The sequence below is a fragment of the Plasmodium sp. gorilla clade G2 genome, assembly GCF_900097015.1.
Source record: "Plasmodium sp. gorilla clade G2 genome assembly, chromosome: 9".
Lineage (NCBI taxonomy): Eukaryota > Apicomplexa > Aconoidasida > Haemosporida > Plasmodiidae > Plasmodium > Plasmodium adleri (nom. inval.).
Genome location: NC_041701.1, coordinates 770,001 through 785,187, shown reverse-complemented (window position 1 = coordinate 785,187; position 15,187 = coordinate 770,001). Strand labels below are relative to the sequence as shown.

The 15,187-nt window shown below is 16.9% G+C and overlaps 5 protein-coding genes across 5 annotated transcripts in view; 2 read left to right on the top strand and 3 right to left on the bottom strand.

Moving 5' to 3' along the window:
• Window positions 1–2,067: 2,067 nt before the first annotated feature.
• On the top strand, window positions 2,068–3,334 carry PADL01_0920000 (ubiquitin-conjugating enzyme, putative; the record flags this gene model as incomplete). Its single annotated transcript, XM_028681879.1, has 6 exons — window positions 2,068–2,110; window positions 2,270–2,377; window positions 2,589–2,681; window positions 2,814–2,858; window positions 2,953–3,089; window positions 3,269–3,334. 6 exons carry the CDS (start codon window positions 2,068–2,070, stop codon window positions 3,332–3,334), a joined length of 492 nt encoding a protein of 163 aa, XP_028538213.1.
• A 281-nt stretch (window positions 3,335–3,615) lies between these two features.
• Window positions 3,616–5,313, bottom strand: PADL01_0919900 (U4/U6 snRNA-associated-splicing factor, putative; the record flags this gene model as incomplete). Its single annotated transcript, XM_028681878.1, has 2 exons — window positions 3,616–4,285; window positions 4,529–5,313. The coding sequence occupies 2 exons, from the start codon at window positions 5,311–5,313 to the stop codon at window positions 3,616–3,618; spliced, it is 1,455 nt and encodes a 484-aa protein (XP_028538212.1).
• Window positions 5,314–6,751: 1,438 nt separating this feature from the next.
• Window positions 6,752–8,284, top strand: PADL01_0919800 (inosine-5'-monophosphate dehydrogenase; the record flags this gene model as incomplete). The annotated part of the gene is made up of 1 exon (XM_028681877.1): window positions 6,752–8,284. The coding sequence occupies one exon, from the start codon at window positions 6,752–6,754 to the stop codon at window positions 8,282–8,284; it is 1,533 nt and encodes a 510-aa protein (XP_028538211.1).
• A 1,293-nt stretch (window positions 8,285–9,577) lies between these two features.
• PADL01_0919700 (conserved Plasmodium protein, unknown function) lies at window positions 9,578–11,284 on the bottom strand (the record flags this gene model as incomplete). The annotated part of the gene is made up of 1 exon (XM_028681876.1): window positions 9,578–11,284. The coding sequence occupies one exon, from the start codon at window positions 11,282–11,284 to the stop codon at window positions 9,578–9,580; it is 1,707 nt and encodes a 568-aa protein (XP_028538210.1).
• Window positions 11,285–13,204: 1,920 nt separating this feature from the next.
• The window catches only part of PADL01_0919600 (conserved Plasmodium protein, unknown function), a gene marked incomplete at both ends in the record, with an annotated part of 4,140 nt that continues 2,157 nt past the window's right edge, over window positions 13,205–15,187 (bottom strand). Inside the window, one exon of the mRNA XM_028681875.1 lies at window positions 13,205–15,187. This exon is cut by the window's right edge and continues 2,157 nt beyond it. Within this exon, the coding sequence (XP_028538209.1) occupies window positions 13,205–15,187 (1,983 nt within the window).

The following is a 15,187-nucleotide window of genomic DNA, read 5'->3' as shown; positions in this document are numbered from 1 at the left end:
ATTAAAAAATATATACTATGAAAGGATGTTTGTAGAAATATTTTGCTTCTTTTGATATAATATATATATATATATATATATTATATATTTACATTTTTATATATTAAGGTTTTACAAAGATATTAAATAATAATAAAATATATGAAAAGTAAAAAAATTAAAAAGTTTTAAAAACCAAGAATTATTAAAGTAGTTAATAATATACAACACATATTTTATTTTGAAAAGTTTTATGTATTTTTAAAATATATCGGTATTATTAAGAAAAAAAAAAAAAAAAAATTCAACGATATAATGGTATAAAATATGTAGAGCTATATATTTATAATTTAATATTATATAATATCTTAATAAAGATAAAAAAATAAAATATACAATATATATATTTTATTTTTATTTATTTATTAGTACTCATTATTTTTATAAAACATTATGAGAATATAAATATACTACACACATATATATCTTTCTGTTGTTATATATATGTACATTTAATTAAAATAATATTATCCAATTTTAATTATATGGATTTGATAAAAATAAAAATATATTTAAATTAATACATAAAGAAATTATAGAACTTGATATAAAGAAGTTTGTAACATATGAAATATCTATATATGTATATTTTTTATGTTATATTAGTCTACTAATAAGATAAGAAAATTTTATTTTATTTGTAAACAATAAAACAATATGTGCAAATGATATTTTTTTCCTTTTTTTTTTTTTTTTATTATTATTATTGTGTACAGAAAATATGCCTTATATAAAATGAGTACATAATAATATTTGCAAAAAAAAAAAATCTACATATTTTTTTTATAAAATAAAATAACATTTAATTAAATATAATATAATACATATATAATATATATATACATTCAACTGTAATAGTAAAATACGAAAAGAAAATAAATATTTAAATATAGCACATGTGATATTTAGTATAATATATTATATTATTACTCAATTTTTTTTGATGAACCTTAAACCTTTTAATACATTTTATTATTTATGATTTGCTATTTATTATGCTTCATATAAATATATAGAACAATAATATAAAAAATAATAAGAAAAAAAAAAAAAAACTAAAATTAAAATTAAAATTAAAAACATTGACATTAATATATATATATATATATATTTACATGTACCTAAAATTTTCCAAGTTTTTTTTTTTTTTTTTTTTTTTAACAAGTATTATAAGCTTACTAGAACACTCTTAAAAAATATTTATGAATAATATTTATATATATATATAAATATATTATATACATACTTATTATATTAATATATAATAATATATATTTATAAGAATATATACATAATTTTATTCTAATTATTATATGTATTATTATTCTTTTTTTCTATATAATACAAATTTAAATAACAATAGGTATTTAATTTTCGTCGTTATATATATTTTTTATTTGAAAAGGAAAAAAATAGAAAGAACAAAGAATATAAGTAAGATGTATATATAATATGTATATATATGCATATATACATAATATACATATTTATATATATAATAATTATTATTAATATTTATTTTATTTTATATTTATCTTGTTAAAAATAGCGTAAAATATAAATCCTAACAGATATCTATTAAAAAAAAATAATAATAATAATAATAAAACGAATTAAAATATCAATAAATAAACAACTTAATAAAATATATAATAATGAATAAAAAATAATCCAAAAGGAAAAAAACAAAAAAAAAAAAAAAAGTGACAAAAAGTATTTTAATATTTATATTAAATATTGGGATATAAATAAACAAATTGGACATTTTATTTTTGTTAAAATTATTTTCATTTATTTTATTTTATTTTATTATTATTATTATTTTTTTTAAATATATGTATATATATAAATACTTCCGAGTTCTTTTTAAGAAAAATTTTCATACCACATAAATAAATACCTTCAAAAAAAAAAAATATATAATTCATAATATTTTATTATGAATTTGTATCACTGATAAATAATACATATATATACATATATATATTTTTACTAATTATTAAAAAGGGAAATATAAAAGAAGGAAAAATGGCAAATATAGCTAGAGAGCTTTTAAAAAAACAATTTATTGGTATTTAAAAAAAAAAAAATATATATATATACATTTTTGATATTGTATATGGAAATAAATATATAAACATATAAGTTAATATATGTGTATGCATTCCATTTTAAGACCATTGATATAATATATAATATAATTATTTTATTTATTTTTAATTTTTTGTAGAGCTAACCAGAGATCATAATGCTGGTTTTTCTGTGGGTTTGGTAGATGAATCTAATTTTTTTGAGTGGAATGTGTGTTTTGAAGGTCCAAAAAATACTTTATATGAAGGTAAAAAAAAAAAAAAGAAAAAGAAAAATAAGTATTACATATATATATTTATATATAATAACAGATAATATTAAATAAAAATCCCTTATAAAAATTAACCTTTTTTTTTTTTTGTTTATTCATATATTATTTTATTTAAACCAAGACAAGCATATATGATAATTTATAATATATATATATATATATATATATATTTTTTTTTTTATTTTAGGAGGCATATATAATGCTACTCTTTCATTTCCTTCTGATTTTCCAAATCATCCTCCTCAAATGAAATTCAACCAAGAAATGTGGCATCCCAATGGTTTATTCAAAAAATAAAATAAATATCTTATTATATAATTTGAAGGATATATGTATATATATATTGTATATATATTTATTTATTTATATATATATATATTTTTTTTTTTTTTTTTTTTTTTCCATTCTTTAGTTTTTCCTGATGGGAGAGTGTGTATAAGTATTTTACACCCTCCAGGTAATCCAGAAGAAAAATAAAACAAAATATGAAAATGATATATACATATATATATATATATATATATATATATTATATTATTAATAAATTATAGGTGTCGATATTTATAACGAACAAGAAAAACCAGAAGAAAGATGGAGGCCTATATGGTCTGTTGAAGGTATTCTTGTCAGTGTCATTTCCATGTTAAATGAACCCAATCTAGAATCACCTGCTAATGTTGATGCAGCGGTATATATAAATATATGTTTATATTTGATATTTTTATATTCAAAAATGTATATGACGAGGTTTTCTTTTTTTTTTTTTTTTTTTTATTTAAGACAACAAATTGTAAATATATATATATATATATATATATGTATGTATGTATATACATTTTTGTCTTTTTTATTTTTACTCCTTTTCAGGTGCAATTAAAAAATAATATACATGAATACAAAAGCAAAGTTAGAGCTTTGGCAAGAATGTGTTAATACAAAAATAAAAAAATTAAAAAATAAAAAAATAATATATATACATATATATATATATATATAATAATTGGACAAAAATTAAAAATAAGGAATTAACAATTTTTATTATATATATTATTTTATATATAAATGTGTACATATATATATATATATATATATAAATATATAAACTTTTTAAGTTACATAAACTTTTGATAAAATTAAAAATTGGGTATATACAAATAAAAATATATTTATATATTATATATATATATATATATATATTTATTTTTATGCTCACGTTATGATTTAAAAAAAAGCTTTCTAAAATCATCATTTGTCATACCTATTGTTTGGTTATCATTTTTTTTTTCATTTTGCGTAGGATTATCATTTGTTTTATTCAAGTTTATTCTTTTTTTTTCAAAGTATTGTTTTTTATCCTTTTTATAATGATAATCATTTTTTGTTTTATTATGATTATATAAATCTTGATTATGTAGATATATTCCATCTTTATCATTTGTAAATTTAGATATTAATATATTACGTCCATCTATAATAATATCATTAAGTATTAAAGATGATGTTGCATCGTTTGGATTTTTAAATGTTATAAATGCATAACCTTTATTTCTTTTTATATTATTTTCTGATATTTTTTTACTTAAATAAATATTTTCAATTTCACCTATTTGTCCAAATATATTTTGAAGTTTATTTTTTCTTGTATTGAAATGTAAATTTTTTACTACAATAGTACAACATTCTTTTTCTTTTTTCTTTTCTTCTTTAAGCTGTTTAGTTTTTTCTTTATTCATCTTTATTTTTTCAATATCAGGAATAATTTTTTTTTTAATTATAGGTATTGAATAATTTAAATTAAATTCCAATTCGTCTATTTTACCTAGTTTAATATTATCAACACATTTTATGACATCTTCATTATTTTGTAATTCAATATATCCATGTCTGAAAATAAAATGAAATGGAATTTATTTTAAAAGTATAATGCACTAGATGGTGATAAAAAGATATAAATATTTGAATATGTAAACACAAAATATTTGTAATATAATAAAATGGTATATGTAAAAGTGGTACATGTATAAGAAAGGTTGATAATATGAGCATATGTTATATATATATATATATATATATATATATATATATATATAAATATATAATTTTTTTTTTTTTATTTTATTTTTTTACTTGTTTGTAGTGTCTCCCAAGAGCCGTATATCCAGAACATCAATTGTGTGTTTCAATAAAAAGTCAGAAATTTTTTCTTTTATATCTATATCACAATCAATATTACATTTTGTAAATTTAATAAAAACAATTTTTTCTTCATATAGAGATTTCTTGGGTTTTGATATTGATACAAGTAGATCCACATTATTTAATTTTAATGTTTTAAAGTTTTCAATATTACTATCTTGAAGTGTATCTAAAAATGATAAAACTTTTGTTTTATTTTCAAAATCAATATAAGCAAATTTTCTACAAGTTCTAGATGCATCTACAACAAACCTTGTCTCTATATAACCATCTACGTTAGAAAAATAATTTTCAAAATCTTCTTTGGTTATATGTTCATTTATATTTTTTACATATAATTTATTTTCTTCAACTGAAGAGAAATTATTTAATAATAAACTTTTATTTTGTAAATTTTCAATTAAATAATGTTTTATATTCTTTTTATTATTATTATTATTATTATTATTATTTCTTTTCAAATCATCAATATTATGGTTATTATCTATATTATCATACTCATCATTTCCATACATAACATTCTTATCATTTATAATATTATTATTATCATCATATATTTTTTCATATTTATTATTCAATACTTTATATTCATAACTGTTATTCTTTTTTTTGTCATTACACATAGGATGTCCCTCTTCCCCACTTAATATATCACCTTCATTTTGTATTTGTGTAATTATTCTTCTTCTCTTTTTATCAGAAGATTCTTCACCCATACTTTTATATCAAACAAAAAAAAAAAAAAAATTAAACAAATAAATAAATAAATATATATATATATATATATATATATATATGTATGATTAATAAAAAAAGGAAAGCACAACAAAAAAAAAAAAAAATATATATATGATAATATATTACTACATATTAAATATTATATATATATATATATATATATATATATATATATATATATATGTATATATAATTTACATCTTATATTTTATAAAACATACTGAAAATATATATTTTCACTTTTCATATATGAATATATATTTTTATGATCCATTTTTATATTTTTGAATAATAAGCAAACAAAAAAAAAAAAAAAAAAAATAAAAAAAATAAATTATACTTGGAAAATTATTCAAAAAAATTATATGAATAAAAATATCTAATATCTTGGAAATACAAAAGATATTCTCAATATATTCCCTAAAAAAAAAAAAAAAAAATATATATATATATATATGGAATATATTATTTATATATGTATACTACAAAATATCCATTAAGATATATAAAAAAATATATATATTTTTTAATACATATATAATATATATGTATGTATATATAATATATATATTATATACATATTTATTTAATAATACAGTTTTTTTATTTTGTTCTTATCATTTCTATAATATTATATTTCAAGATAAAAGATTATATATTATAAATAAAAAATATAAAATAAAAAAAAAAAAAACACATATTATTTGACAACATTTTTTAATGTTAATATAATATTTTCTATATATATTTATATTATATAATGTTTTATATTTTTTTTATTTTTCTCCTCTTGATTAATATTAGTATGGATATTTTAAATTAAGATACATATGAAAAAAAACATAATATTTTATTATTACAACAATAGTTATTTAAATTAATAGAATTAAAAAAATATATATTTATAAAATATATGTAATAACATAAGATTAATCCACTTAATTATTTTATCTTTCTACATAAATATATTATATATATATATATTTATTTATTTATATATTAACACTGTTTTTATTTTATGTGAATATATAATACGTTCATTCTATATATATCATATCACTATTATTTTATATTTGTCATATAATATAATATTTTTTATATATATGAAAAAATATATTCAACATTGTATTCTCTTTCTAGTTAATTAAAATTTTTTTTAATCAATTGACTTTTTTTTTTTTTTTTTTTTTTTTTTTTGTTTTGTTACCAAATTTTAAAAAATATAAGGTTTAAATTTTAAGCTATAATATATATAAAAATATTAAAAACATACCTTTTATTGCAAATAATAAAGGATAATATATCAAATATATAAACAAATAAATACATACATATATATATATATATATATATATATATTTTTTTTTATTTGTTTTTCTTTACTTTGTACAAATTTATATATACAAAATTTTCATTATGGCTAGCGGATGGAAAGCAGATGAAGTTTTTGGAGGCGTCATGTCCTATACTTATGACGACATAATATGTATGCCTGGATATATTGATTTTGCTTTAAGTGATATAGATTTAACAAATAATTTGACAGATGATATAACACTAAAAACACCTGTAATATCTTCTCCTATGGATACAGTAACAGGACATAAGATGTCTATAGCTTTAGCTTTAAGTGGTGGCTTAGGTGTGATTCATAATAATATGAGTATAGAAAAGCAAATAGAAGAAGTGAAAAAGGTAAAGAGATTTGAGAATGGTTTTATTTTTGATCCTTATACGTTTTCACCTGAAAATACTGTAGCAGATGTATTGGAAACAAAAAATCGTGTTGGTTATAAATCATATCCTATAACAGTAGATGGTAAAGTAGGTTCTAAATTAGTTGGCATAATAACAGGTGTTGATTATCTTTATTTAACAAATAAAAATATGAAGATAGGTGATATTATGACAACTGATGTTGTTACAGGAAATTATCCTATAAATTTATCTGATGCTAATAAAGTACTATGTGAAGAAAAAAAAAGTGTTCTTCCTATAGTTAATAAAAATTATGAACTTATAGCTTTAGTATGTCGAAATGATATGCATAAAAATAGAATATTTCCGCATGCATCTAAGAGTCAAAATAAACAATTAATTGTAGGTGCATCTATATCAACAAGAGAACATGATTTAGAAAGAGCAAATCAATTAATAAAAAATATGATTGATGTTATATGTATAGATTCATCACAAGGAAATAGTATATATCAAATAGATACTATTAAAAAAATTAAATCGGTTCATCCAGATATTCCAATTATTGCAGGTAATGTTGTTACTTCACAACAAGCAAAAAATTTAATAGATGCAGGTGCAAATGTATTACGTATTGGTATGGGAAGTGGTTCTATATGTACAACTCAAGATGTATGTGCTGTAGGTAGAGCACAAGGAACAGCTGTTTATCATGTAAGTAAGTATGCTCATACAAGAAATATCAAAACTATTGCTGATGGAGGTATAAAAAATTCTGGTAATATTGTAAAAGCTTTATCATTAGGAGCAGATTTTGTCATGTTAGGTAATTTATTAGCAGCAACTGAAGAAAGTTGTAGTGAATATTATTTTGAAAATAATGTTCGTTTAAAAATATATAGAGGTATGGGTAGTATGGAAGCTATGTATAATAAAGGATTCAATTCAAAAAGTAGATATCTAGTTGATGAAAGAAAAAATGAATATACAGATGAAAATATTGATGAAATAAAAGTTTCTCAAGGAGTCTCAGCTAGTCTAGTAGATAAAGGATCTGTTCTTAATTTAATTCCACATTTATTTAAAGCAGTAAAACATGGATTTCAAAGTATGGGTATAAAAACTATTCCAGAATTACATTCGAAATTATATTCTGGTGATGTAAGATTTGATGTTAGATCTTTTAATACAATTAAAGAGGGTAAAGTCAGTGATAATCTAATATTCAATAACAAAAAGTTTACTTCATAAAAAGTATCTAATAAGTATGTTATTATATATAAATTAATATATTATATATATTTTAACTATATATGTTTTGTTTTAAAATAATTCAAGAAAAGACATAAAAAAGTAATATTATAATTTTGTTAATTCTTAATGTATTCTATTAATATATATATATATATATATATATATATATGTATATATATATATAATTTTTTATATATATGCATTTTAATTGATTTATAATTATTTTTATGGAGCCTATAATTCAACATTGTTTTTTAATTCAAAAAATAAAATAAATAAATAAAAGAAAAAAAATATATATTTATGCATACACACACACATATATATATAATATATATATATTATATTATTTCTCCCATTTGTGTATTCATTTATTTATTACTATTTATTTTAAATACTTATTTGATTACATACATACACATATATTATATATATATATATATATTTATGAATAAATATAATCTTTTTAATTTTAACTTATAAAAATTTTGTTTTTAATTAAACTTATGTATCAAACTATAAAAGAAAAAAAAAAAAAAAATTTCTTCCTTTTATATTGCTAATGTGTTTATTATATATTTAATATGCCAAAAAATTATTTACTTTTTCTTTTCTTTTCTTTTCCTTTCTTTTAATTTATTATTTTTTTTCATATTTTTATTTTTTCCCGCCCCCTTTATAATATATAAGAAAAATATATAGTAGCATCCAACATGGTCACTACATATTATATTTATAAACACTGAATTATAAGGTTTGTTTTATATTATTCTAAATCATAATTATATTTAATAAATCACAATAAAAACGATTCATTTAATTGTTAACTATTAAAAATATTAAAAAAAAAAAAAAAAAAAAAACAATAAAATTTAATAAATACTCCTAAAATATTATTACACATATGGAATTTTTTTTTATATAACCAAAACAAAGTAATATAAACACAAAATAAAATAAATATTTTTACATTATATAAATGAATGGTAACAACGTGATATCATGTAGAAAAAAAAAAAATATATATATTATATAAAAATATATATATTTTATATATATATATGTTATTATTCATGCTGGTAAATATGAAACCTTCTTACACAAAAAAAAAAAAAAATAAAATAAAATAAAAAATATTTTAATTTTGCATAATACATTTTTCACATATTTGCGACTACATTTTTCTACATTAATTATATTATATTATTTCATTTTTATTGATTTTTTTTTTTTTTTTTTTTTTTTTTTTTTTTTTTTTTTTTTTTTTTGTTTAAAGATTTAATTTAATAACTAGTGATTAGTCTTTATCATTTTGTTTACCCATATATTGACATAAGTTATCAACTTTTTATAATACATTTCATCATACTTATAATATAAAGAACTCGAAGGAAAAAAGACAGATTTTTGTTGCTCTGATTTTGTAGCATTTTTATCTAAGTGTTCCATAATATGAATAGGAATATGTTCATACATTAAATTAATATTTTTTTTATTAATAAAAATAATTTTGTTTAATGTATGATTATCAATAAACATATTGAAAAGACACCAGACCTTTTTAAAAAACGATGGTACATTTATAACATATATTCTAAATAAAACATCAGTATAAAATTCGTTAAATACATTTATCATTTTTTTTATACACTCAACACTGATCATATTATTTAATTCAAACTTAAGACAATCCACAACAATAACAAGTTGTAAGGTCGTTTCATCTATTTTGCTATTTTCTGTATTAGATTTATAATCACAATTCTTATTGTTACTATCACTACTGTTGTTATTATTATTTTTTTTGTCATTATTGATGTTTTCTTTATCTGATGCATATAAATCTGGATAACATTTTTTGTAGTCGACACTATTAATACACATATCTACATGATAAACTAACATGAGAAAAAGGTCGTCTTCACTCATGTCTAGTTTTTCTTGTATTTTAATATATAGTATGGGTCTTGAATGCATATCATATCCACATCTGAATATGTTTGATTTTACAAGTGTATCTTTAATATTTGAAGGGTTAAGAAAAACATTACAGTTATTATATTCATCCTCACTATTACCATCATTATTGTTATTATTGTTATTATTGTTATTATTGTTATCATTTTTATTATTTTGGTTGTCATTTTCACTTTTTGATTGCTCAGATAATTTCAAGGTATCTCTTTCATTATTAAAATCTTGTATATGCATTTGTCTCCAAACTATAAACTTAATTATTTTATTCAACGTTTTCAACAGGTTATAATTGTATGTATCTAGAAAACGTATTAATGTAATATCATTGAAAAAATATAAATCAGCATAAAAAACATTTACATATTTTTTTTCTTCTTGATTTTCATTATTCGAAAAGAAATTTCCTAACCAGTTAACACTATTTTTAATATCTTTATAAGTATCTTCAATTTTATTTCCTAAGGATATACTTAAATCATTATTTAACAAATCATATGATTTTTTATTATTACTTTTATCTTTATTTTTAGAATGAAATAAATTGAAATTTTCTTTCAATCTTTTTGTATTAAAGCTAGATGTTTTCTTTGAATTTTTTTGAACTGTAATATTATTACTAGGTGTTACGATATTATTTATTTTATTACCTTCATTTGTATATGCTATATTATATAATTCTTTTTTTAATTTATAAAATATATCAACATGTTCTTTTTTTCTATTACATAATAGTATATTATCATTATTACTACTACTACTACTATTATTATTATTATTATTATTATTAATATTATTAATATTATTTATATTTTCATTTAGTATATACTCATTATTAGCATTCTTTATATTATAATAATCAATACGTTGTAATATATCTACACCTACATAATTTGATTTATTGTTTTCATTCATATAATAATCTATATCATAATTTAAAAAATTATCAAGGTTTACATTCGACTTTTTCTCGTCATCACTGTTATTATTTTCTGCAGAAATATAGCTTTCATTATCACTCATTTTTTTTTTTTTTTTTATAAATACAGAAAAAAAGAAAAACAAGACACAAGCAAGGATAATCTTATGAAATTATAGAAATATAAATTTGGGGGGATATATAAAAATATATGATAATTAAATTATTATAATATAATATTTTAATATATATATATATTGCTATTTATATTTTATGAAAAATGAAATAAATTTATCAAATATTTTTCAAATGTTTATTAATTTGAATATATATATATATATATATATATATTTAATACACATAATATATATAGTGATTATATTAATATAATGAATACATTTCATTACATAAATATATAATCAATAAATATATATTTGATAATATATACATAATAATATGAATAATAAATAATTATATATATATATATATAATATATTTAGTTACATATATTGCATTATATTTACTTGCATATATGTACTATATAGGATTTATTATGATGAAACAAAAAAAATTTTAATACATCCATATTTAGTACATAATATTTTTTGGATGTTTATTTATTTATATTATAAATATTTCCTTTTTTCTTTTCTTTTTTTTTTTTTTTTTTTTTTTTTTTTTTACCAACTTTGTTCTGACTCTACTACTTTAGCCCATATAGAAGTTAAATGATTTTATAAAAAAAAAACAAAAAAAAAAAAAAAAGTTAAATATGAAAAAATAAATTAAATGGTAAAAATGAATATATATATATTAATATATATATGTTGTATTATATTTATATATATATATATTTATTTATTTTTATTTAAAATTTTTTTTTAACATCTCAATTTTGGAATAAATGGATATATATTAAAATACTTTAATATATATATCATATAACAGTTAATTTTTTTTTTTTCCTTTTTTTTTTTTTTTTTTATTACATAATATTTATAAATTTACACACACACATGTGAACATAAAAAAAAAAAAAAAAAAAAATAAATAAATAAATAAATAAATAAAAAAAATAAATATATATATATATATATATATATATAAAACATCTTTAATATATTACTATTTATAGAATATTTAGGATAATATAAAAGTTTCCATTTAAAATATATAAAAAAAAAAAAAAAAAAAAATTATTTTACAAAACATGAGAAAGAATAAAGAATAAAAAATATATTATATATATAATAATATATATATTAAATATATAATAATACTTATAATGTTATATGAAAAGAATTAATTTTTTATTTTTTTATACATTTTTACTAAGACTATTAATATTAACATTAACATTAATATTAATATATATATATATATATATATATATATATATATAATTATAATTTGACTGTGTTTAAATAAAAATTATTTGGATATATAATAACATATATTTTATATGGACCATCAATTGGTCTTTTTGTTTTTTAAATGATATAATAATAGATATTAAAAATATAATATTCAAAATGAAAAATTAAAAAAAACACAAAAAAAATAAACAAAAAAAAAAAAAAAAAAAAAAAAAGAAAAAAAAAAGAAATAACTATATATATATATATTATGACATTTATGTAACCACTCTGTTATTTATTCGTCCATTTTTATTATTTTTTTTTTTTTTCTTTAAATATAATATTATAATTAAAATAAAAACATGAGTGGTAAGGAACAAAATTAATATCATCTATTAAATGATTAAAACTTTTATATATTATGAAAATATGTCACACTTATATTTTTTCATTTTTTCTTCATTTGAAAGCTTGTCCATGTAAAATCCAAAAAGAAAAAGGGGAAAAATAAAAAAAAAAAAAAAAAAAAAAAAAAAGGGTGACATCAAAATAACATATATATATATAAATATATATATATATATATATATATATATATATATATATGTATGTGCTATATTTTAATTTGATAATAAGTATATATGTTTCTCCTTATATATATATATTTCAAATGTCTGATTGAATTAAAAAGACCTTTCTTATATATTTCCACAGATTAACATCATTTATATTATCAAAATGTAAAAAGAAGTTATTATATAAATTACATTTTATATTAGAAATATCTTGTATATTAATAGTACTTTGTATATTTATTATATATTTAAATATATTTACACATCTATACATAATATTAGAATTATATAATTTATTTTGTATAAGTTCTTTTATTAAATGTAAAAATTCTTTTATTTCATTTCCAAAAAAATAATGCCTTTGATAATATCTTCTATTTGTCCACATATTAAAAAAGAAAACTTCAGAATTATATAATATAAAATCAACAATTTGTAAATTAAAATTTTCTTGGTCTTGTTTATAATATCTTAAAAATATTTTTATGAATAAACGTATATCTTTAAAGTTATAAATATAATTATTTACATTTTTGTATATATTATTTGATTCCTTATTTTTTGTATCAGATCTATTGGAAAAAAATATATTATTATGTTTTTTTTCAAATCTATCATTTTTTATGTTATAATTAAATGAGTTGATATTATCCTCAACAGATTTGTTGTCATCAACATATTTATTGTCATCAACATTTTTTTTGTCATCAACATTTTTTTTGTCATCAACAGATTTATAATTCTCATTATATTTATGGTTAACCTTTTTCATATTATCTTCAATATTTGTATTTGGAACATCCATTTTATCCTTATCATATGATAAATCTGCTAACATATTATCATCATGTGAGCTCAAATATTGTATCCTTTTATATATGGAATAAAAAAAGTATTGTAAAAAATCAGTAACATGTTCATTTTTTTCATCATTAATCATATTAAGAATATTTAAAATATATGTATGTGGATAGGTATTAAAATTTTTTATATTATGTGTAAATAATATTTTAACAATATTTTTCATACGTGATGTTAATAAATGGAAGACATCGTAATTTTCATTTTTCAAATTAGTTATTTTGGCTATATGAATAAAAAAGAAAATATCATAAATATTTTCTAAATTTAAATTATTAACAAAATGATTTAATAAGAAAAAAAATTTTTTCCAGATATCAATTAGATCCATAGAAAAAAAAGATATATATTTAAATGTTTTTATGACAATATATATATCATCATATAAATAATAAGAATATTGATCAATAAATGAAAATATATTTGTATCTGTTAAATCATATGCTATTTCTGATGCTATTCGTAGTACATCCATATTTTTATAAAATAATAAACTTAACAAATAAATACTATATATAAGTTTTAACAAATGAACATTTTTAAATGATACATATATATGTATATCATGTGTTAAATCATATATGAATTCTATATCTTTAAAAATTTTTTTATTTATATAATAATCTTTTTTAAATTGTTTTATCTCTTTTCTTTTTTCTAATACTTCTTTGACAGATATATTATTGGGAAGCTTTTTAACATTTCCTCCTTCATTAAGATTATCATAAAAGGAATGACACCTACCATAACTATTATTACTATTACTATTATTATTATCATCATATTGAATATTATTCGTATTTTCAATTGTTGTATTTTCTTTTTTATCATTTATATTATTTTGTGATACATTCTTTTTTATTTTATATGTTTCATGCTCATTTTGTGTAGTATTTTCATTACTTGAAATTGTATCAACATTTTCATCATTCCTATATATAATATAGTTCTTATAATTGAACCAATGACGATAATAATTACGATATACTTCAGCCTTTCTATAATTATATATTATAAATGATAATATTTTATTTATATGATAATCTTTTAATAAGCTTTTCCTATTTAACAACTCTTGTTTACATCTATAAATTATTTTTTCATTACTATATTGAAAAATATGATAATTAAAAAATATATTTAATAATTGATCTACATCTAATAAATGCATATAATCAATAAATATTTCAATTAGTTTTAAAACTATTGTATC